The 25,446-nt window shown below is 45.7% G+C and overlaps 2 protein-coding genes across 2 annotated transcripts; one reads left to right on the top strand and one right to left on the bottom strand.

Annotated features, from left to right (window-relative positions):
• Window positions 1–15,284: 15,284 nt before the first annotated feature.
• Window positions 15,285–18,631, top strand: nps9-0 (Adenylate-forming reductase Nps9; the record flags this gene model as incomplete). Its single annotated transcript, XM_037325634.1, has 5 exons — window positions 15,285–15,518; window positions 15,567–16,270; window positions 16,364–17,381; window positions 17,431–18,117; window positions 18,173–18,631. 5 exons carry the CDS (start codon window positions 15,285–15,287, stop codon window positions 18,629–18,631), a joined length of 3,102 nt encoding a protein of 1,033 aa, XP_037175334.1.
• Window positions 18,632–22,565: 3,934 nt separating this feature from the next.
• On the bottom strand, window positions 22,566–23,126 carry CGCA056_v010386 (uncharacterized protein; the record flags this gene model as incomplete). The annotated part of the gene is made up of 2 exons (XM_037325633.1): window positions 22,566–22,792; window positions 22,859–23,126. The coding sequence occupies 2 exons, from the start codon at window positions 23,124–23,126 to the stop codon at window positions 22,566–22,568; spliced, it is 495 nt and encodes a 164-aa protein (XP_037175335.1).
• Between the last annotated feature and the right edge of the window lie 2,320 nt (window positions 23,127–25,446).

Below are 25,446 nucleotides of genomic sequence, written 5' to 3'. Positions count from 1 at the left end.
CTAGGCTTAGGGTTATATTATATATAAGTCTAAGGTAGTTTCCTTACTCTGAGGACTGATATCTTTCTGAGTGGTCCCTGGGTGTGGACTGCTTTGTCTGTGTTAGTCCTAAGTTAGGACTGCTTATCTCTTGTCGGTCCTTCTTATTATCATGTGACTTATACTATAGTTCTTCCGTTCCGAGTGAGTCCCTGTTGTTCCCGTGGTCCTGCAGAGTACAAATGTCCTGTCCTAGCCGCCCGACGCCTAAGTGGGGTCGGTCAACTGTTATCCATGCATAACGGGTCGTAACAATCTTATAGGAAACTAAAGTGTAAGGGGCTGGCCCCTAGGCTTGTTCAACGTAGAGGTGCCGTCGATTGACTATTCTAAGCTGAAGAAGGAAGAAAGGACTTTACAAGGGTAGGCACCTAACAGCGGTGAAGCAGGCCGGGTTAGGCGGCGTACTGCAGCAGAATAGTGGGTCCAACGGAGCCGGGTCTCGGTAACTGCTCCGGCGAAGCCGGAGATATCAATCCGGGCTCTAGCCCGTGACATAAATACTTAGTTAGAAGGTAGTAATCCTTTTGTTAAAAGTTATTATTATCTATCTAATTATAATATATATAATATAGATATTTTTAATAAGTTTATTATTATGTTTTTAGGGTAACGTACATGCATAGCGAGTCGCGCATCATAGCGAGTCGCGCACTTTTCCTCAATTCTACACCCTTCACCTTTACAACAACTTTTCTCCACGTACAACCATAGGTTCTTCTTTAAATGAAAGTCGCATTATCCTTGCAATTAAAGCTATCAAAAAAGAGCCAAAACTATCCGTACGAAAAGCAGCCTCTATCTATAATATCCCTGAAGCAACACTCTGCGACCGACGCGCCGGACGACTACCACAATATGGAACGCGTACGAACTTAATGAAGATGACTGCGACAGAAGAAAGTGTGATTCTTAAACGAATTATCGACCTAGTCGATTGAGGATTTCCGCTGCGGCTTGAAGATGTGCGAGATATAGCTGATTGTCTTGTTAATATACGCGACGCGACGCGTGTCGGACTGCGATAGGCAGAAAACTTTATATGACGCCAACTACGATTAAAAATGCGTTTTCGACGTTGAATCGACTATCAGAGGGCATTAGCTGAAGATCCTACGATTATATAAGGCTGGTTTGCGCTTATATGGAACACAATTGCAAAATATAGTATTATCAACTCAGATATCTATAATTTTGATGAGACTGGATTCTTAATGGGAATGCTGTTGCACGCAAAAGTTGTTATAACCTCTGATCGCCATGGGAGGCCTCGTACGAAGCAACCTAGCAATCGCAAATGGGTTTCTGTTATTCAGGGTGTATATGCAGATGGCTGGGCGCTGCCTCCGTACGTTATTATCAAGGGTAAATATCACCTGCTCTCGTGGTACACTAATAGCTAATTCCCACCCGAATAGCGCGTCCACCCTAGCGAAAATAGATAGACTACGAATGAGATTAGCCTAGATTGGCTAATACATTTTGAAAAGTGCATAAAGTCTCATATAAAGGGTGTTAAGCAGCTCCTAATCCTTGATGGCCACAATAGCCACAAATCCACTAAGTTTGACGATTACTGCAACGAACACAGCATTATTGCTCTTTGCATGCCTCCCTATTCATCGCACAAGCTTCAGCCTCTTGATGTTAGATGTTTTGGTCTGCTGAAGGCTTCATACAGCAAGGAAATCGAGAAGATGATATGGATGCAGATTACGCATATTACTAAGGACGATTTCTTTCCTGCCTTTAAGGCAGCCTTTTTTTCTTTAATAGGTGAAGGAAACATACAAGCTGGTTTTAGACAGGCTGGCCTTATACCTTTTGACCCAGAAGTAGTTATTTCCCGCCTGGATTTCAAGCCAAAGACGCCAACACCATCTAACTCACGCCTAAGCAGCCAGGGCTCATAGGACCTAAAGACACCAACCACAGCATATAACGCTGTATAAAGCTCTGCTTCACTTAAGAAAAGGATTACTAGTCATCAACATAGCTACCAACATATTTGTTACGACCCGTTATGCATGGATAACAGTTGACCGACCCACTTGGGCGTCGGGCGGCTAGGACAGGACATTTGTACTGCAGGATCACGGGAACAACAGGAACTCACTCGGTAACGGAAGAACTATGGTCCAAATCACGTGATGATAAGATAACGATCATATTGGATCAATATGATCCAACACGACTTGGGGGCCAAACGATCATTCTGGATCGAAATGATCCAGATCGACCCAAGGTACAAAGGAACATGTTCAGAACTAGACTTGTATATAATGACCCTGAGTCTGGCTCATGGTCAGACTTCCATAGCTCTTCAGCAATCAACTTAGTATTCATCCTCATGGATACTCTCAGCTTACCTTCACTGCGAATCACTTGTTGAGTCTAAGACTGATCACCTTGGCCTCTGAAGAATCGATCTACTACAGCCTACAAACTACGACCTACGACCACAACCTAGTGTACTGTTAGAACGTATCAATCCCCAGCTTCTGTTAGCAGACCCTACTGTCGGATAGCTGACCGTAACACTTTGATTGCTCCTGTTCAGTAAGTTGACTATTGATTCCTACTAACAGTAACAAACGACAATGTCTTCCCACGCCTCTGTCAAGTCGCCTACCCTGGGATCCTCGTCCACTTCAGGAGGACGAGCCACCTAAAACCTAGCCTAGGAACTAGGAGACCAGAAGATGAAGGACGACTTAGACAGCGAGGATGACACCGAAGAACTTAAGCGCCAGCTCAACAAGACTAACAGCAACTTCAAGGCAATGCGTGAAATATTCAACCAGAACGCAGCAGCCCTTAGCGAACTCCAGGAACAAGCCTGCAAGAACCAGGATCTAGAGAAAGAAGTCGCCACCCTCCAAGCTGCCGCCAACGTCATATCCGCCCCAGTCGAAGGATGAGAACGCCTTAAGCTTAACACGCCTTCCACTTTCAACAGGACCCCAGGATAACTTAAAGGACACCTGGTATAAGTTTGAACCTACCAGGCCTTCTATATAAACACCTTCCAGAACGATACTAAACGCGTTATACATACAGCCACCTTCCTTCAGGGATAAGCCCTTGCTTGGTTTAAACCCCTTCAACAGGAATAGCTTGACAACCCTGTCGAAAAATACAGCTAAGAAGTTAAGGACATCTTCTTCAGCTTCACAGGCTATGTTAAGGCCCTAGAATCTCTCTTCCTTAACCCTGATGAACGAAGACAGGCTGAGCGAGACCTATCCCACCTACGACAAACTAAGTCAGCTACGCTCTACGCCGCAGAGTTTAGGCGATTAGCTGCAAGACTCCATATAACCGACGAAAGCAAAGTTTTTGCCTTTTATCAAGGACTTAAGGATGAGGTCAAAGACGAAATAGCCAAACTAGAGACACCTCCTAGCTTCCTCGCCTATATCGAACATACTATTAAGGTTGACAACTGCCTCTATAAACGACGAAAGGAACGAGGAGAGAAATAACAAAACCTAAATTCAGGACGTAAGTACTAATAGCAGCCTCAACAAAAGTTCAACAGCCAGCGGAACGACAACAGACCCTGCAACAACTGGAATAACACCCGCCAGAGCACCGCCTATAGATAACACAGCAGACCTATAGATCTCAGCATGATAACTAAACCTAATAACAAAAAACCTTAGAACCCTAAGTGCTATAACTGCAACAAGCAAGGCTATATCGCTAAAGACTGCAGACAGCCTAAGAAGCTTCCCTGGAAACTAGTGGCAGAACAACCTCAATAAGTCAATATAATTACAAAAGCCCTATATGCATCCTAATTATAGACCAGATGCTATGACGATAACTGCTGAATTCACCTTAAAGATAAAGAAATATCAGGACACTACCTAAGGGATAGCAACCCTGGACGGTCTGGTTATAATATAACCACCCCAGACACTCGCCCTAGGACCCTGGCAATAATGCATTCCAGCAACAGCAAAGTGGCTAGAAAACCAGTTGAACAACTTAACGAGATGCTACAAATTCAGCGACTAGAACTAATCACCCCCCGCATAACTAGCCAGCAGCTCCACGACGAAGAATAACAAATCAAGAAGGAAATAGAACTGATCCAGCAAGAAGACAACAGATAAGTACGACTATATCAACAATAAGAATCAGAAGAAGAACCAGAACACCAACATGATCCTCTGATGGAATAACAACTCCTCAGCATGACTAACAACTGGACTTTCGGAGAAGGGGAAAGCTCTCCCTATGACTCAGATAAAGCTTGCGACGTTGCCTAATAACATACTCAGATAGAGATCGCCTATAAGTTCACCCCCAGTATGGACGACTCCAGCTCTAAAGAGGAACCTAACGACCAGGAAGGAAGAATCAAGCAACTTCTGAGATACTAAGAAATCAATATGCTTTAAGATAAGCAATAACGCCACTTCTATAGCACCTCAGCAGCCTAATGAGACTGAGGCTACACCCCTCAGCTACACACGAAAGATCATCCCGCACTGAGAAGCAACCACCAGCTTCACTAAACCCTCTTCTAGCCCTAGTGCTTCCACGATAAATGCAAGGAACACATAGGAGAAAAACACGATTACCAGTTCTACCCCAGAAGACATAACGACGAACCTATCTATAAGATCTACTCAACCTCTATTATGATCAGATAGACTATAGTACTATTTGAAGACAACCTTGCAGTCTTCAGACCTAGTCCTCAGTTCCCTATAAGATGTCAACATAATAACAGCATAAAATAGGACGAATGCTAATAAGACGAATGCTAAGTTCACTACTAAGAAAAGGCATAAACCTAGAGAATCGCAAAGAACAGACCTAGACCCCCACAGGTTAGAATCTGCGAAAACAGCCTCGCAAAAGCATGACGAGAAGGAAAGCAGATCACCTACCTAGGACAACCAGAGCAGTTAAAAAACTAGACTCACCTACTAACAACAGATCACAACAGGCAACAAACATAAGATCTATTCATCAAATGTCATAAGGATATAAGGGTAATATCGAACTCAAAGTTACTATTAATCAGCAGACAACACTTACACTGATCGACAGCAGAGCTGAAGCAAACTTCATTACCCCCCAAGCCATCAATAGGCTAGAAATATAATGGGGAGGAAAAGAACGACCATATCAGTTACACACAGCAGAAGGTGAAGAATTTAAGTACGAAGGAGGTACTATCTATAATAAGACTGCGCCCCTCGAGATGAGCTACCTGAATCGAAAAGAAAGAATCTAATTCGACATTACCGATCTAGGAATATACGACATAGTGCTAGGACTACCCTAGCTACAAACAAGCAACCCACAGATAGATTGGAGCAAAGGCCAACTCCATTAGGACCACAATGATTCAGTCCCTGAGTAGCCCTGTCAGAATCAGGCCTCAAACGAATCAATACGACAAGGAACAGCAAAACGATACCTCTGTTACCTCAAGGCAAAAGAAGCCATATCATAACCACCAACAACGATAGATCTCGAACAGAAGAACGATCTACTTCTGTCTATCCCAGAAGAATATAGAGTGTATGAGAAACTCTTTGCAGCCGAATTAGAAACCAGACTGCCCGAACACACCAGTTTCAACCACGAAATACCCCTCAAAAAAGGGAAGGAACCACGCTTCAACAAAATCTACAGACTCAACCAGATAGAGATAGAAGCCCTAGATAAGTACCTTGAAGAAAACCTTAAGAAGGGATATATCAGACCCTCAACGTCACCAGCAGGAAGCCTAATCCTATTTATACCCAAAAAGAATAGAAAACTATAATTATGCGTCGACTACCGCATGCTCAACGAAATAACGATTAAGAACCGCTACCTACTACTGCTTATCGACAAGATAAGACGACTCCTCTATAGAGCCAACTGGTTCACAGCCCTCAACCTCAAAGGAGCCTATAACCTGATCAGAATGAAGCAAGGAGAAGAGTGGAAAACCGCTTTCAGAACCCGAAAAGGATATTTCAAGTACCTCATCATGCCCTTCAGCCTCACCAACGCCCCTGCAACATTCCAAAATATGATCAACCAAGTTTTACGCAAATATATCGACATCTGTATAGTAGTCTATCTCAACAACATCCTCATCTTCTTATCGACACTTAAGAAATATAAGGAAGACATACACCACATCTTATAAGCCCTCTAAGAAGCCAAGCTATTAGTTAAACCTGAGAAAAGCGAATTCCACACACAGAGGGTGGAATACCTCAGCTTCACTATCACCCCTAGAAAAGTCTGTATGTCGGAAAACAAAGTTAAAGCTATCAAGGAATAGCTGGTACCTAACAACCTCAAGGAAGTCCAAGGATTTCTAGGTTTCATCAACTTCTACCGCAAATTTATCAAAGACTATAGCAAGATCAACGCAGCTCTCACAAGCCTCAGCTGCAAAGACACACCCTTTATATAGGAAGAACCACAACAAACAGCATTCCAGAAGATCAAGGACCTCATCGCCAGCAAGCCCGTCTTAAGCATTCCAGATCCAACAAAACAGTTCGAAGTAGAACCCGACGCATCTGACTATGCGATAGGGGCATAATTATCTCAATGAGATTCAGAAGGATGACTACACCTGTGTGCCTTCTTTTCTCGCAAGCTCCACAGACCTGAACTCAACTATCAGGTTCACGATAAGGAACTTATGGCAATCATCAAAGCTTTCAAGGAATAGAGACCTAAGCTCTCAGGAACCACATATGAAGTACTTATATATTCAGACCACAAGAACCTTTCACACTTCACGACTTCAAAAGTGTTGAATAAACGACAGATTAGATGGTCAGAATTCCTATCAGAATTCAACTTCTGAATCATCCACTGCAAAGGATCAGATAATAGCAGAGCTGACGCTCTTAGCTGACGACCGGACTATAACGTTCCAGTACCTGAAGAAACCCAGGTGATTCTCAAAGGAAATAACAACAGAGACCTAGTGCCAGCAACCAAACTCTTAATAATAGCTGGACGATCTAATACTAGCCTGCCTAGCGAACTAGACGACGAAGCAATTATGGAGTTTCACGCTCGCCCTGCATATAGTCACCAAGGAATCACGAAAACCTAGAAACAACTACGACAACAATATGGAGAAAAAGTCACCAGAGAACAAGTGGCAAAAGCAATCAAGGATTATGAGGTTTGCCTCAAAAGCAAACCTGCTCGACATCAACCTTATAGCATGCTACAACCCTTGCCTGTGCCGCAAACCGCCTGGCAATCCATATCCCTCGACTTCATCGTCAAATTACCGAAGTCTCAAGAACCCCTTACGGGAACACACTTTGACAGCGTCCTTATCATTATGGACCAACTCACGAAGTACGCCTACTTCATCCTATACAAAGAAGCAAGTAACGCCAAAGAATATGCCTATATATTTCTTAAATATATTATCGCTAACTATAGAACGCCCAGAGAGATTATATCAGACAGAGATAAGATCTTCACTTCTAAGTTCTAGAAGTCAATCATATTGCAACTCAGCATCAAACAGTTAATATCCACTGCATTCCACCTGCAGACCGACAGACAAACAGAACGAATCAACTAAATCCTCGAAATATATCTCTGCGCCTATATCAACTACAACCAAGACAATTAGGTTATATTGCTACTAATAGCCTAGTTTGCCTATAACAGCGCAGTAGGAGAAAGTACTAAGGAATCCCCCTTCTACCTCAACTATAGATTCAAACCAACCGCCTATAGAGAACCCTAAACAGGCCCAGCTGCAGTAAAAGCTGTCGCCTCAATACGCTAAATCAAGGATATCCAGGAAAACGCACGCAAAGAACTCAAATTCGTACGACAAAGAATAACAAAATTCAGCAACAAACGAAGGATTGAGGGACCAACCTTAAAAGAGGGAGATAGCGCCTATCTTATACGGCGAAACATCAAAACAAAGCGACCAAACGACAAACTCAACTATAAAAAACTCAGACCTTTCAAAATTTCACAAGTAATCTCACCAGTTAACTACGAACTAGGACTCCCAGAAACTATGAAGTGTCACCTAGTATTCTATGTCTCACTCCTCGAACCAGCACTATATAGATCACAGACAAACGATATTATCATCATCGAAAATAACGAACCAGAGTATGAAGTCAAACGGATTATCGACCACCTTAAAGAACCAGAAGGGTATTAATACCTCGTCAAATAGAAAGGATATAGATATGAAGACAACATATAGGAACCAGCTAAAAACATCACTAACGCAGCAGAAGAACTCACGATCTACTGGCAATAACACTAAGAATGAGAAGCCACACTAACACCTGTTATACTAGTCCAGAAGAGCGCTGGATATAAACGAATTAGGCACCTATATCGCTTCACCAGACCACCCACTGAAACCAATCGACTGCGACAAGGAAAACTGTTTATCCGCCTAGGAACACCAGAAGCCAGTTAAGAAACCTCGGGAGAACCTACGTTCGGAGGAATGCCTAAATCAACCACCCTGGTACCTAGAGAAGACTAATCCGACTCATTCTGAGCCCCCCACAGCGACAAATCCTCCATCACCTGGGACTCCTGAGCTTCCAGAGCATGTTCCTCAGCCTCCCATTCATCCACAGACTGCATTCCCCGACGAATCAGATCTGAACCACGCTCCTTCAAGAACCTTTTCTGTCTCCGAAGACGAGACAAACGACCCAGAGCGGCAGCAAGCTGAGTCTGCAGCACCTCTAACGCCTCCTCAGCCTCTTCCTCCTCCCGCTCCACTTTCTTTTGCTCATTAAAATAACGATTCACTACTGCAATAAGTTAGCGACACCAGGGAACACCAAGGTGCTAAGATACTCACGAGTATTCGCCACGTCACCACCATCACAGTTCGAGAAACCCCGCTTCACACACTCGCCACAACGCTTCAAGTTGGCGAGGTCTATTTTGCACACCTAATTATGCTGAAAACAAGGGGAACAAGGCATTACGTCGTAACCATAGTGATCAACCAGAGCACCGAGAGCCTTACGGTTGCGCTGAATCTGAGTACGACGAGTCTCGCGAGAATCTGATTTCTGAACGCAACCTGACATGGTGTCAGCATCATAGGTAAATCAGGAAGCACGATTGACGGATCCCCAACCTAGGACTAACGACCTACTTATGTTGGGTCTTAAGGACAAGACCTTTAGAGAGGGGACCTGATGTTACGACCCGTTATGCATAGATAACAGTTGACCGACCTACTTAGGCGTCAGGCGGCTAGGATAGGATATTTATACTGCAGGATCACAGGAACAACAGGAACTCACTTGGTAACAGAAGAACTATAGTCCAAATCACGTGATGATAAGATAACGATCATATTAGATCAATATGATCCAACACGACTTGGGGGCCAAACGATCATTCTGGATCGAAATGATCCAGATCGACCCAAGGTACAAAGGAACATGTTCAGAACTAGACTTATATATAATGACCCTGAGCCTGGCTCATGGTCAGACTTCCATAGCTCTTCAGCAATCAACTTAGTATTCATCCTCACGGATACTCTCAGCTTACCTTCACTGCGAATCACTTGTTGAGTCTAAGACTGATCACCTTGGCCTCTGAAGAATCGATCTACTACAGCCTACGAACTACGACCTACGACCACGACCCAGTGTACTGTTAGAACGTATCAATCCCCAGCTTCTGTTAGCAGACCCTACTGTCGGATAGCTGACCGTAACAATATTTATATGAAGTTGTTAACTTGCAACCCAAAGGCATTAGCAAGTTAGCGCACAAACTAGCTCTTGTTGAAGCTGAGTGCCACAGGCTTCGTACAGCAAATGAGATACTAAGCAAGCGCCAGAGGGCTAAAAAGTCCCAACTGCGTCTTGAAGGGTCACTTAACGCAGCTGAAGCTGAGGCGATCCGGGTAGAGAAGGGGGTTGTTGATGCTAGAGGCGAAAATATGCGTCAGGAGGGTGCTCGTACAGAGGGGGTTAATCGCGCGGGCGGCGATATAGCAATTATGGAAAGACTGGACATAACGTACGAATATGTCAGGTAGTTGGGGAGACCTCTGAAGAAGAGGATGATGAGTAGTTTTGATTGATTTTGTACGATATAGCTTGATTGATATATAAAAATAGTAGAGAGGTGGTGAAAAGTGCGCGACTCGCTATGATGCGCGACTCGCTATGCATGTACATTAGAATTAGTAGTTATGCTTATCTCCTATATATTCTTTATATTTATTAAAGAGGTATTAAGGCTAGAAGAGGGTTTAATACTATTAATAGTTCCTTTATAGAGCAGGGTAGTCCTCTATATAGAGCTTAGGGGTGTAATCTCAGTTTTATTATGCTACTGAGATTCTATAGAAGTGTTGCTGTTGTTTATTTTAGAATGTATCTACTTCTTTATATTAAAGGATTTATTATATCATTTCTTTAGAGTTAGAGTTTTCTTTAGAACTAGTGCTATCTATACTGGGGGTGAGTTTATAGGCGATCTCTATCTATGCATATTATTAAGCAATATTATAAGGTTTATCTGAGTTATAGGGTGAGCTTTCTCCTTCTCTAAAAGTTTAGTTATTAGTGAGATTAAATAGTTATTATTCCTCTAGGGGGTTATGTTGATGTTTTGGTTTTTCTTTAGATTTTGCTTATTGATATAGTTATATTTATCTGTTATCTTCTTACTAGATGTTACGGTCAGCTATCCGACAGTAGGGTCTGCTAACAGAAGCTGGAGATTGAGACGTAATAACAGTACACTTGGTCGTGGTCTGGGTCATAGGTCGTAGGCTAACAGTAGATCAGATCTTCAGAGGCTAAGGTGATCAGTCTTAGACTCAACAAGTAATTCGCAGTGAAGGTAAGCTGAGAGTATCCTGAGGATGAATACTAAGTTGATTGCTAAAGAGCTATAGAAGTCTGACCATGAGCCAGGCTCAGGTCATACTATATATAAGTTCTGCACAGTATCTCTTGTGGTGGCTATGTAGGATATCCGTGCTATCCAACATATCCATAGATAGCTGGGATAGCGGACATATCCAACATATCCATCTTTGCCCTGTATCCGTGCTGTTCCCAAAGTCACGTGACCTGTACCATAGTTCTTCCTTTCCCGATGGTTCCTGGTTACACCTGTGTTACTGCTTACATATGTTCTGTGTTAGCCGCCGAGATGCCAGGCGGGGCTGTTCCAACGTGTCATGCCTGTCGGGTCGTAACACTAGATTAGCTCTATTTCCTTCTAGATTTATTATTCTTTATGGTGGAGTTGTTAGCTAGTTATATGTGGGGTGATTAGCTCTAATTGCTGAATTTATAGTATCTTATTAAGTTATTTAACTAGTTTTCTAGCGATTTTGCTGTTACTGGAATATATTATTGCTAAGGTCCTAGGGTGAGTGTCTAGGATAGTTATATTATATCTAAACTGTTTAGGGCTGCTATCCCTTAAGTAGTATCCTAATATTACTTTATTTTTATGGTGAATTTAGTAATTATTATTATAGCATCTAGTCTATAATAGGGATATATATAGTGCTTTTGCAATTATATTAACTTATTAAGGTTGTTCTGCTATTAGCTTCTAGGGGAGCTTCTTAGGTTATTTATAATCTTTAGTAATATATCCTTACTTATTATAATCATAGCACTTAGGGTTCTAAGGCTTCTTATTATTAGGTTTAGTTATTATGCTGAGATCTATAGGTCTGCTATATTATCTATAAGTAGTATTCTATTAGGTATTACTCTAGTTATTATAGGGTTTATTATTATTCTGTTAGTAGTTAAATTTCTGCTAGGGCTGCTATTAGTATTTATATCTGAAGTCTAGTCTTTATTACTTTTCGCCTTTTTCTTTATAGCATTTAAAAATTTAATCATTAATTTTAATAGCAAGTTTAATATATTAGAGGAAGTTATTAGGTTAGTTAATCTTAATAATTTCATCTTTGACGTTATCTTTAAGTCCTTAATAAAATATAAAGATCTTAGTTTCTTTAGTAAGGTTAAATTAGATATTAAGTTATTAGAATATAGTGGTATATTCCTTAGTAAACTTAACTTATTATAATTACGCTAGTTCTCTTTCTACTTATTATTTCTTATTAAGGTTTTAGAAGAGAGAGCATAAAGTATTTTAAATCTTTAAAAACTACTATAGATATTATAGGTTTTAATAGAGCAATTATTTAGGATCTCATACTTAAGAAATTCTTTTTAAATAGGTTTAAACTACTTAAGGGCTCTTTTATAAAAGTAGGTAGCTATATAAACTACTTTTTTAGTTTAACTAGTGAAGTTACTATAGTAGAAGTTCTAGTAGTTTTTAACTTAGATTAGGAATAACTTAAGTTATCTAGAGGTGCTATTATAGGTGATAGGGGTGCTAAGTTTAAGCTTCTGTTATCCTCTAATAAGGGTAGTAATAATATTAGCAGCAGCTTAAAAGGTGTTAAGTTCTTCTTAGAGTTCTTAAACCTTCTTGAGGTTGGCGTCTCCTCTGATATCCTTCTTAAGTTTCTTATAGGCTTATCTAGCGTTCTGGAGTTGCTTGTTGAGGCTGTTTATAGCCTGCTTACTCTTATTAATAAAGGTCTATATTTCCTTAGATTTAGCGTCTTATTTCTAAATAATATATTAGAGAAACGTATAAGCTTTTTTAGTAAAGGAGCTTTCTTTATTAGAGTTATACTTAAGGTCTAATATATTGTAGTCTTTAATATTAATAAGTTCCTATATTAGACTCTAAGGCTAGTTATATAAGGAAGATAAAGATCTTAGGGTAGGGGACTTAGCTGAAGCATAAGAAGATATACTTATTATTTTACTACTAATAAGTATTAATAATTAACTTACTAAATAGGAGTAATTAGAATATTATAATTAGCTATCTAATAGTAAGGTCTATTAATAAAAGCTAGAGATTAAGATATTATAATAATATACTAACGTTATAGTTTAGGCTATAGGTTATAAGCTATAATAGATTATTCTTTAGAGGCTAAAATAATAGTTTTAGACTTAATAAGTAATTTATAGTAAAAGTAAGCTAAAAGTATTTATAAGGATTAATATTAAGTTAATTACTAAAAAGCTATAGAAGTCTGACTATAAGCTAGGCTTAAGGTTATACTATATATAAGTCTAATTCTGAATATGTTCTTTTATACCTTAGGTTGATCTGGATCATTCTGATCCAGAATGATCGTTCAGCCCTAAGTTGTGTTGGATCATATTGATCTAATATGATCGTTATCTTATTGTCATGTAACTTAGACTATAGTTCTTCTGTTTCCGAGTGAGTCCCTGTTGTTCCTATGATCCTGCAGTACAAATGTCCTGTCCTAGCCGCCTGATGCCTAAGTGGGTTGGTTATCTGTTATTCCTGCATAACGGGTTGTAATAATAAAGTATATAAAAAGAATTTTTAAACTATTTAGCTAAATAGAAATAGCCCCCTATTATATTATAGCTTAAATTTAAAGCTCTCTAAGATAAATCTTGTATATACTTCTTATTTAATTTATGTAACTTTTACTATTAATAATATTAAATATCTAAAAAAACTAATTTACGATATATTTAATAACACTTTAGTTATGTTTTTATAATTAAGAATAGTAACATAGTATTTTTATATTTTTTATAATATATATTAAGCTTTTAGAAGACCTTTAGAATTAAACTTTCTATTAAGTTAAATAGAGATTTAAAAAGATCGTTAAGAATCTAAAAATTAAGAATAATATAAAAGATGTTAATAAGATATTTAATAAAAAGTATAGTAAATAGTTCTAAGAACTAATCGTTATTATTATTTTTATTTAAAGATATAGTAGTTAAAGAGACTAGCTTAGGTTAAAGTAGAGGGAAAAAAGGTCCTTATATTCCTTTTAGTTATATTAAAATTCATAAAATAATTCTTCATTGACTAGGGCTTCAGGTCTTCTTAATAGTCGACATAGTTAACGACGCAAGTTTCTGGGTCCTTGTACCTGAGGTTGTTGACTGACAGCCATGATGATGAGGGTTTGGGGATTTCGTCGATGTTTGCACGAAAACAACTGGGACAGAATGTTCATAAGGTGATTATCATGTTGAATTACGGAACTGGGAAGAGGTTTTAAGTCATTTCGCCCACGCGCGCGGCGCTGCTACAGACGCTTAAAGATGGACGGATACGTCTCAGACCAAATTCCTATCCTCAGTCATCCAAAGCAAATGTTCGCAATATTGCACCAATCAAGTTCACCTCACGCGAGGCTTTCTCCCAGGCGTAGGCAAAATCACCGCCGCAAGTGGGCAAGTCTGGGGTAGCGAGAACTTCTGAATCCGGGGTACATGTATGAAATCTTGGCTTCCCCGTGGGGTAGACTGGACCCATCGAAGGATGCTTGCTAGCGAAGGCATGATGGCGGGCCAAAGTCTCGGTGGCAGCAGGTATGTTGGCACACTCCATCTGCAGCCGACGAAATAGCGCCGTCTGTAACCGCAAACGAGGGGTTGCCTGCCTTTCTAATGGTCCAAACCTCGGGGCCATGAAAGCCATTTAAACCAACGGAGCTATCCTGACGGCTATGCACGACGGCTTCAGTGACATGCACAAGTATGGGTCCGATAAGCTGAATCCTCGTTGTCAATGGCCTCTTGTTCATCCGGAAAACAGAGCCTGGCAACTTGTTCTTGTTTCCGGGAAGTAAGCGAAACAGCCGACGAACCGCTGGGCGAATTATGATTGGCTACACAAGGCCCCCTCATCCCTCCTCGAGATCCATCTCTCTGGATACTTCGAGTTCTCCCCAATCATATCTTCAAACATCTGGACTGAATTGAAGGGAGAATCCGTAGAAGTGGACCCATCTGTAGCCGGCAAATCCACAACTCTCACGGAGGGGTTTCCGCAACACCTCGTGGCTGCTGTCTATCCAGGGACGTCAGTGACCGGAATTAACAATCATCCCACCGGAACGGTAACAGATGCTCGTAGCTACGAACATCAGCAAACTTCCCCGATCGCAGATCCATTGTAGGGCAGAAAAAACGTCATGCGGGAAACGCGGGGTTCACCCCGGGCCCGGAGCGCCAAGCATGCCCTTGCGTGCGGCGGGGACGGAATTGCAACGGATACGTGCTGCCGACCGGGTGGGGGGAGCCAACTACATAAATTGGGCTCGACCATCTTCACCTCTCGACATCCTACACCGCATCCCTTGTAGAGCTAATCCTGCAAGTATCTTCACCATGGCGACGCAAACAACCACGACGTCGTCAAAGTTGACGGTATCAGAGCTCGACCGACCCCTATACACCGTCGACGAGCTTGTCCGCCGTCGCGCGCTAGAGATCCCTGATGCGGTTGCTATCGGATACCCCAAGGAGGGACTATTGGACTTTGAAGAACACAGCTTTCGCGCCATAGACAGATATGTCGATACGGCGGCACAACGGCTTCAGGAACTGGGCGTGTCTCCGGCAGTAGGCCACCTAAAAATCCTCACACGTACCTTTACTGACGACGAGCAGGACCCAGCATTAGAACAGTCCCCGGTGGTAGGCATTCTCGCCCAATCCGGACTTCACGTCGCAATCACAATCATGGCTCTGAACCGTCTGGGTTGCGCGGCATTTCTCATCTCAACGCGTCTCGCAAGCCCAGCCATCGCCCGCCTGTGCGAACTAGCAAACTGCACCTCCATGTTGACAACGCCAAACTTCCACCCTGTCCTTTCAGAAGTTCAGAAGCAGCGCCAACTCGAGGTTCTGCCACTCATCCAACACTCGGATTATTACGGCAAGGAAGCTCCCCGGTTCACGAGGTCGTACGACCCGGAGAAGGAGAACAAGAAGATCATGGCCATCATCCACTCATCCGGCTCAACGGGTCTCCCGAAGCCGATCTACCTCACGCATCGCAGTGTCATCGGTGCCTCCATGACAAACATGGGTCTGCGGGCTTTCATCTGCTCACCTCTATTCCACAGTCATGGTTTCTACGAGATCTTCAGGTCCATGTACTCCAAGCTGCCGATTTACATGGCCAATTACAACATTCCCCTGACGAGTCAAAATCTCATCAAGATGCTTGATTACGTGAAGCCGGGCGTCTTTCACGTGATACCGTACGTGGTCAAGCTTCTCGCGGCGTCAGAAGAGGGCATCCAGGCCCTCGCAAACGTGAAGCTGGTGCTCTTCGGCGGCAGTAGTTGTCCAGATGACCTGGGTGACCTGTTAGTGAGCAAGGGTGTCTACCTCGTCGGAAACTACGGCTGGCAAGTGACCTCTTGCTTCTCCGCCCCCAGGACTTACTAACAACAACACAGCACCGAGATCGGCAGAATCATGAACTCCGTCCGCCCAGCGGGCGACAAGGGATGGAACTACATGCGCCCCCTCGCCGTAGCAAAACCGTACATCCTCATGGACGAAATCTCCCCCGGCATCTTCGAGTGCGTCTGTCTCGACGGCTGGCCCTCCAAGAGCACCAACAACTCGGACGACCCGCCAAACTCCTTCCGCACCAGGGACCTCTTCACGCGCCATCCCACGCAGCCGGATATGTGGAAGTACATCAGCCGCCTCGACGACCGGTTCACCCTCATCAACGGCGAAAAGGTCCTGCCCATCCCCATCGAGGGACGCATCCGCCTGGAGCAGATCGTCAAGGAGGCCATCGTCTTTGGAGAGCAGCGGGACTATCCTGGTGTGCTGATTGTCAAGGCTGATAGCGTGGCTGACATGCCGGACGAGCAGTTTCTTGAGGAAATTTGGCCTGCTGTTGAGGCTGCCAACGCCCAAGCCGAATCATTTTCACGTATTCCGAAAGAGCTCGTTGTCATACTGCCGTCTAATGCCGAGTATCCCAAAACGGATAAGGGAACTTTTATCCGGGTGCCCTTTTACCGAAAGTTTGAGAAGGAGATCCAGGCCGCGTATGATGGGTACGAGAATGACAATGACAAGGGCGGTGCACTATCTCTGGAAGGCGCGGACCTCGAGAACTGGCTTTTCCAACAGCTCAACGAGAAGTCTGAGAATGCTCTCTCATCGGTAGAGGCGGACTTTTTCGGCTCCGGTATCGACAGTTTGCTGTGCATCCAGACGTGGAGTCTGATCAAGAGGAAGCTCGATTTGGGCGGCCGACAAGGGCAGCTCGGCCAGAACGTGCTGTACGAGACTGGCAACATCAAGCAACTTGCTCGCCACCTTGAGGGACTGAAGAGTGGCAGAGAGGATGCTGTCAAGGATGAGTTGGAAAAGATGGAGGACCTGATAGCCAAGTACTCCTCTTTCAAGACACATGTCCCAGGGTCAGCTCCCAAACCTGCAAAGGACCTCGTCGTAAGTTTCCCTTCTCAAACTCAGATACCCTCACTAACAGTCCCCAAAGCTCGTCACCGGCGTTACCGGTGGTTTGGGAGCACACATCCTAGCCCAGCTCACGTCCCTCCCAAACATCGCCCAAGTCTACGCCGCCGTCCGCGCCCCCAACGACGCCGCCGCAGCAACCCGCGTCTCAACCTCTCTCACCTCCCGCGGCATCACCCTCACACCCGTCCAAGAAGCCAAGATAGTCCCTCTATCAGCCGACCTCGGCGCTCCAGACTTCGGACTCGCCCCGTCCCGTCTCGCGGACCTCAAGTCCAACCTCACCCTCGTGATCCACAGCGCCTGGGCCGTCAACTTCAACATCCCCGTGCAGAGCTTTGAGGACCAGCACATCAAGGCAGTCTACAACCTCATCCAGCTCTGCCAATCCGTCGACACACCCTCGCCGGCGCGCTTCTTCTTCTGCTCGTCCGTTTCCTCGGCCGGTGGCGCGCCGAGGCCTGGCACGGTGGAGGAAGGCCCTGTGCCGACGCCAAAGAACGCCCAGGGCACCGGATATGCTAGGTCCAAGTACGTCTCTGAGCACATCACGCGGAATGCGAATAAGAATGCCGGCGCGGCTGCGCGAGTGTTAAGGATTGGGCAGTTGGTTGGAGACAGCAAGGTCGGAGAGTGGAATACGACAGAGGGAATCCCGTTGATGATTCAGACTGCTGCGACGCTGGGGGCACTACCCAAACTCGAAGAGGTGAGTCCTTCTGATATCTTTCGTCTTACGTGGGCGTTTGCTAATTCATTTGCAGGAAATGTCGTGGTTACCCGTCGACTTGGCCGCGGCCATCATTCTCGACATGACAAACGCCGATAGGGGCAAGTCGGATGAAGAGACCGCCCGACGAGACTCCGACGCAGATCTCGTCTACCACGTCCTCAACCCGACCCGCTTCCACTGGACCAAGCAGATGCTCCCGTCACTGGCCAAGGCTGGTTTGGAATTCGAGGCGCTGCCAACAGACCAGTGGATGGAGAGGTTACGCAAATCAGAAAGAGACCCGAAGAAGAACCCGCCAATCAAGCTGCTGGACTGGTTCGAGAGCAAGTACGGCAACAAGGCCAGCACCTTCAAGGGCGGGCTGGAATACTTGACGGAAGAGAGCAAGAAGGACAGCCCGACGCTAAGAAGCTTGCCAGACGTTACGGATGTGGCGTTTGTTCGCATGATGGTCGATAAGTTAAAGGCTCGCTGGGAAGCCGGAGCATGATGCACATATTTCACAAGCATGGAAGCGTTAGAACAGAGGCACATACGAATACCCTCTAAATCTAGATTAGCAGAGTTGAAATGGTCCCCACTGGGAAAGAAAATTTGTGGATTACTCTTCATCTAAAGGCTTCAACATGATCTTTATTCATTATTTCGATACTATATCAGTGATTTTTTCCTCGGTATGTTTGCTTCCAGATTTACTTCCTACCTACGGGATTACTTTTTCTTTGTGATTAAGATCAAAATCGTTGCGACTGTCATGGCTGTTATTATTACTTTTGTTCCTGGCTATTTGTATCATAGGCGTCGTCATCATCATTGCAGCTTGTGTTACATTCTGCCTTCAATTGAAACTCATTTGCACAACCTTCTTTTCTCACATCAACCAGTGCTATTAAACAACTTACCTTTCTTGAAATATCCGCCGCGAAGAGTCCGCATCATGCCATTTGGTACATTTTGTTTCAGTCAGTGAAGAGAGATCAAAGGTGCGCAGAAAACATGCATCAACTTCGGGACTGCGTTGTACTGCCGTAATGGAAAGCCTTCAGCCTATACAAAAGAACGCCACGCCTAACCACTTTTGCTCCCCGCATTGGGGAAAAGACGGTCCTTAAAACCACACCGGCTGGCTAGGTCGGTACCGTTCTGGACTCTTGCCGCCGCTCTTGCCTCCAGATTGTCATCGCCAAAGAGATTTTTGTTCGAGTTATAAAGCTGCCTCATTGGTATATTCTGGCTGTGAATCCATGCCGAGTTCATCATCGCGCTAGTATGTTGCCCTACTACAGGAGCACTGAATTCAATAACTGTCGCTGCGGCATTAAGGCTTGGAACTGACTCTCGAGCCATTTTCGCCGTTGCATTCCATCTGCTCTGGAGGTTGGTCGAAGTCTTGATACCCTGGAAAGGTACGACCTCCTGCCACGGGGGCCTCGTCCCGGCCCCACTTTTGTCTGGTCTCAAAGCCCCAAATGTGTGTGATGAGGTCTGACGGGGATTGTAATGGGTTGTAGCAATACGCTCAACCAGCATATTTGCCACGGTTTGGCAGTTGCCATCAATAAGATTATATTTCCCCTGCAAGTGGACGGTGCATAGTTCATTTGCTGCAATATCAATTCAGTAAGGCAATTAATAGAATGATTTATGGAGCGCCCACTTACCTATAGCTAGAATCTCTTCATTTGTCTTTGATGTGGCAACGTCCGTATCTTGATACAGCAAATTGTTGGAATTCTTGGCCTCGTCTTTGGCACGTTGCTGTCCGGAACGCGCCAGAATGCCTATTCCACCATTCGGTCGATATAGCTCAAAATAGGTTCCCCCATCCGCATCGGACATGGCGCCAACACTGATTCCCCAGTGCTGTGCATATGATGGAAGGGGGATTGCGTTGCCAAGCCGAGTATCCTGTGATCCGCTCAGGCCTGGTGTTCCGGCCGGAGTGACCAGCAAGTGGATCGCTCTGAGACCACGAGCTACATCTCTGTCGTTCATGGTTCGGTTTCAGTTTGATTAGACGATTGCGGCGAAATCTTTCACGTTTCTTAGCTTGAGTTGTTAAACTGATTCAATGATAATGCATTGCGCTTATCGTTGTCCCTTTCTCGGTCCAATTACTCTCTCTAGATACGTGAAGCGAAGGAGCAAGGTGTGTGATCCAGCTATGAAAGTGGTGTGACTTCTGGGTCTCTTGGACAATTCACAGTCTATATGGATGGCATGAAACGAAAGGCGAAAGACAACGGTGGCAAAAGTGTTCATATATACAGAGCGCTGGCATCCATGTTATTTCAGGCCTCGTGGGCATTTGGTGGCTTGGGTCATCAGACCTCTATTCAGGCAGGAGCATAAGACCTGAAAGCTGCAGTTTAGACATTAAATGTGATTCATAACACCTTGTGCAGCACCTGATTACCTATATTTGGCCACATGATGGGTAGCGACCAATACGCTGCCGCCGTGCAGCTGCAGGGCCTCAGCTCGAGTGCAGCCTGAGACCGAACTTTGCGGTGGCTTATGCAAGATGTCTGACGGCATAATCATTATCAGCCAATACAAGTTGCACTTTCTATCCCTGGGCGGTGGCACAGTGCCAGCCTGTTCTATACAAAGCGCAAGCGTTGCTTGGCAGGCTGCGGCTGAGCAAACTTGACAACCAAATGTAAAACCAAATTGACGAGCTGTGTTTGGGTGCCTCACTACAGAGTACTAATGAAGGTCTTCCGGCGCTTCGTTTACGGCTTTACATTGCCTCCTCCACCTCTGCATACTATTCAACGTGAGGTCGTCATTGATAGCCCACGTAGTTTACATCGATAGCTCATAATGATCGGACTTATTGCTCAAGCTACTGACTTCACCAAACGGGTAAGATTGCAAAATCATAGTGATATATCTAAGACCCAGCCACCTCATTCTGACTCCTTTCAAGACACTATGGTACACGACGAAGTACCTTCGCATGGCTTGGTCACCCTCTGGAAATGGTCAGAATGTCGCAAATGTTCTTGCTGCTGCTATTGCTGCTGCCTCAGAGGACGAAAAGATGAACTTAATAAGGCGTTTCGTTCAATCGAAGCAAGACGAAATCTCCAATGTACTTATTGGGGTGAGTTTCCCCGAACTTATCATCTCATCAATTGCGTTGCTTAAGTCATCGGGTAGAGCGCCCTCGTTGCATCTCTTTCAGCTGGTCTTCTCTCGTGGAACTGGTTCCCTGTCCCGCCATACACCGCAAAAGTGTGTTTGCTATGTTCCCTCCTGCACTCACTCATAGGACTTGGCGTCGCAACCCAGCAAATGGTAGCATTGAGTAGGGCGAGTATACATCCCCATTTCGCCAATATCATTCAGCATATAGTCTTACCAGAACCACCGGCATCGTCTTCGTCGATTGTCAAGTCGCAGTTATTTTGGAAATCTTTTGCGTGGCAGACACCCACTATGCTATTGGGAAATAGCATTATGTTTGTCATTGTAAGCATGTGCATCGCCGTTTATGCAGAAGCAGCGCGGGCGGTGGTTTGGGGCCCCGAGATTGTCACGGCGGTGTGTTTCAGTATATCTCTGGCCTTCAGTTGCGGGTGCTATCTTGTGTCCTGGTATTTCATAGAGACGGAGATGCAGGCTGCTATCCAGAGTGATGCATTTTAGTCAATTCGTTGACTCGATTTTCTACTCAGCAGTTGGGCACTGAATCTTGTCCAAGGCCAGTTACCTCATCAAACAAGCTGCCAGGTCGTCAAGTTGACGCTACACCATCGACTGTTACAATCAGATATCCTGTGAGACCTACAGTTAGGTAGTCAGATCCCTCCAGCCTCTGTGGCAGAGAGAGGGGAAGGGGCGTGTAAACATGCCTATATTAGTTTATAGGGGCGGGGAACCCGTCTGATGTTTGCGTTACAAAGTATAATCAGTTCTACCAAATCTTTGGGACGTGGATGATTCTTGCCCTGTTCACCAAGCAGCGATTGCTCACCTGAATAACGCGACCCAAGACGACAGGTAATCTAGCCGCATCTAAGTAGCAGTATGGCCAGGTGAGTACCTTCTGGTCATGAAGGAGATTACCTAGTCATCTCTCATTCTGTTGATGCGCAAGTTTGGAATGGAAATTTCAAAGCATGAAGACAGCACCAACAAAATCTGCAAATTGATGCTAGTAAGGGTATGTAGTGCGGGCGCGCCAACGCAATCACGCGTGAAGAACTTCGAAGAGAACAGCGACCTAAAGCGGTGCTACCAATCGCCCAAAACCTCGTCAAACCCCAAAGCTCAAGAGTCATGAAGAGAACGTCTAAGAGGGCTTCGCGCCCGTCTAAAGTCAAATGCAACCGATGACCCGTGCCCCAGTGGTTACAATCAGTCCCAAAACGCCAGTGACCCATGTTAAATCCAATGTTGTTTGCACTTTCCGCCGTTTAAAGCATCGCGGCACCGAGCATGGCGGCGCCGATCATGCCGAAGCCCATCTCCGGACGCGCGGCGGCGGCGGTCGTGGCGCTGGCCGGGGACGCGGAGCTAGCGGTCGCGGTCGCAGACGCAGTCGCGAGGGCACCGCTGAGGAGGTTCGATGCGGAGGCGATGGCGGAGGAGTCGGGGTTGGCTTCGACGTAGCTGCAGATTTGCGGGGCGACCTTGGCGGCGGCTATAAACCCATCGAGTTAGCCATGCATTATTCTTGATATCTATAGTCTTTGGAAAGAAGACTTACTGGCAATCTCAGTGGTGGAGCACCCGGCAGTGAGGATGCAGGTCGTCAAGCTGGACGTAAGAGTGTCCTTGCTATTGCAGAGACATGTGAAGTCGGTCGCGGAGCACCCGATGGTCGTGGCGGCTTTGGTGAGACAGCTGGTTGCGCATGAGGGAAGTTGGGCGACGAGACCCGCGAGGTCTGTTGAGCTGGACGAGGCGGCGGTCGTGGTGGCGGACTGCGCGGCGACGAGGCCAGCGAAGATGCTGAGTGCGACGGTGTACTTCATCTTGGCGGGTGTTGGTCTGGATGTTTGGTTTGTTGGTTCTGGAATCGGCTATCGATGATCGAGGGGATCCTCTGTCGTTCAGTGCGGTGATCAACGATGTCGTCTTGGGGTCGAAGTTGGGATTGGCGTTGGTGTAGGTGGACAACACGTGGGCGAGATTCGCGTGATGGCACGACGGGATAACGAAATGAGACCAAGAGAGCAATTACACACGACTTGGAAGGCGAGCAGGGCAAAAAGTGGTGCTTGCGGGTATCAATCTTATTCGTGGTGGTCGAATCGAGGTGAAAACTGGGAAAGAAGCAATCGGCAACGAGACGACGGCGGCGGGTACGGGGGAGTAATAAACCAGAAACAAGGCCGCCGTTGCTGGTAATCTCTCGCTCCTGTCACCTGTGTACCTACTCTCAGAGTCTTAAATGCCGAAACGAAGAGGCAAGGAAACCGCCGCCCAGAGAAATACGAGACGGTGGTTCACCAGGGTGCGCCCGAGCCAAGGATCTAGGAAATGCACCTGGCTAATACGACTGACTGGGCCCAGCCGATGGCGAGTGCGACTTGGGCTTGGCTTCCGCTGACTGCTGCGAGTGGTGTTGTGCGATCAGCAGCTTGGGAGCTCCAGTCTTTTTTCTTTGTCGTCGACACTGCCTCGATGCCGCGCGGTCCATCCTTGGCGGATACGGCTCCGGGGAGGACCACTTGGGGATGCTGTGAGCCAATCTTATTGCACTGTTTGGATTACACGGGCTGTGATGGCGATGGTGAGTTACAGGTTGAGAACGACTTCATGCAGCGGCAGTTGGTCTTCAACCGCAATGTTCGTTGGCGAAAGCGAACTGTTCATGGTGCAAACACACGAGTCACAGACCACTAAACAGCAAACGGGTTCGCTGCAGAATGCGCATTCGCTGCATCTTCCCGTGCTGTTCGGATGACACCCGTCTGAAGAGATGGGATGCACCACTGTCGTCGCACAGATTCTAGACTCTCAATCGAACAACCATCGCCCGGAACCCGAGGAATAGGGGGCCCCGTCCAACGTGCACATCTTCTCCCCTTTCACCCTGATGTCAGACTCTTATTTTAGTGATAGACCCCTAACGTGGTGCCCCGCTGAGCCGCCCTTGGCAAGGGTTTGCGTGGGATGACCGGGTCTCTCCAATCTCCAATCTCCACGCCTCGCCCATCATTGTTGTCTCCCATCTCTGACAGTGGGCGCCGTTTGACCATTGCAAAAAGGCTGGACCGTGGCCATTGACGCGGAGAGCTGACGGAAGCAACGACGAGGGCAGCTGGATACTGAGATCAAGCTTCGTTTGCTCATCAATTCCCCCATCCAAGCGGCCGGCACTGCAGAGGGTCTGCCCCTGATGTTCAGGGGTTCGTGGCTGAATGTTACAGATCCCACGCGGGCCGATGTTTCCATTCCGACATCCAGGGTTTGCGTTGTTTGAAAGTCTGCCGAACGGCCGGCTGTTGGATGTCAAATACCAGTTAAGTTGGCAAGCTCTTTTTCTGACAGCTATCGGGCGCATCGAAAGATCCCTTACGTCGTCTGCATTACCGAGCTTTGCTGATGGTTCGCTCTGAAGCTCGAGCCAAGGCGATCCGGTTTTTGGCAGCGGCTTAGCAGAGCTTGGGGCAAAGATGGGAGCATCTGCACCACTGACGCGGCAGCCTGGGCTGAAGTCATTTCGCCAAACAGTTTGGAACGGCTACCTGTGCGGTGGACTCAGGTGAAGCAAATGAGTGTTTTCGTAGTGATAGTTCTTACGGCGCAGTCACTGCCGCTGGGTTCGTTTGAATGGGAGACACTAGCGACTCAGCCTCCTACGAAATGAGTGAGAAGGATCGGTTCAGGGTTTGACGCACGATGCAGGCCGACAATCGAGAAGCCTGGTTTCGTGAGAACGTCAATGCTGCGCCTTCATGTGGAAGCTGATGCCGATAATTCGCAATTTTGTAAGAGCATGAGAAACACTAGCGAGAAAGCCTGCATCCAAAAGGACGAAATGGGATGACGGCTTTGGTAAGCGCCTTCTCGGGCAAAATGAAGCATTGCCGACGGCCAAATCCCACGACGACCGAGCCCTTCGGCATTCATCCTCGCTATTTGCCCCACATCGGCGGACCTCCCGAGTCAAACACGGCGCCGAAGAATTGTCGGCCGGACGGGAAGCAGGACGGCGACTTACAAGATTCTCCCGCAGCGGCTGGCTTTTAAGAGTTGCTAATTCTGTCTTAAATTTTGGGTTTGTAGACAATCACATCAGCTCAACTAACTCGACTGAACTCACCGTCGCCAAATTTCGTTTCGACA

Source organism: Colletotrichum aenigma (assembly GCF_013390185.1).
Source record: "Colletotrichum aenigma strain Cg56 chromosome Unknown KSG_Cg56_contig07, whole genome shotgun sequence".
Taxonomy (NCBI): domain Eukaryota; kingdom Fungi; phylum Ascomycota; class Sordariomycetes; order Glomerellales; family Glomerellaceae; genus Colletotrichum; species Colletotrichum aenigma.
Note: the sequence above shows the minus strand (reverse complement) of the source record. Positions and strands in the feature narration are given on the sequence as shown.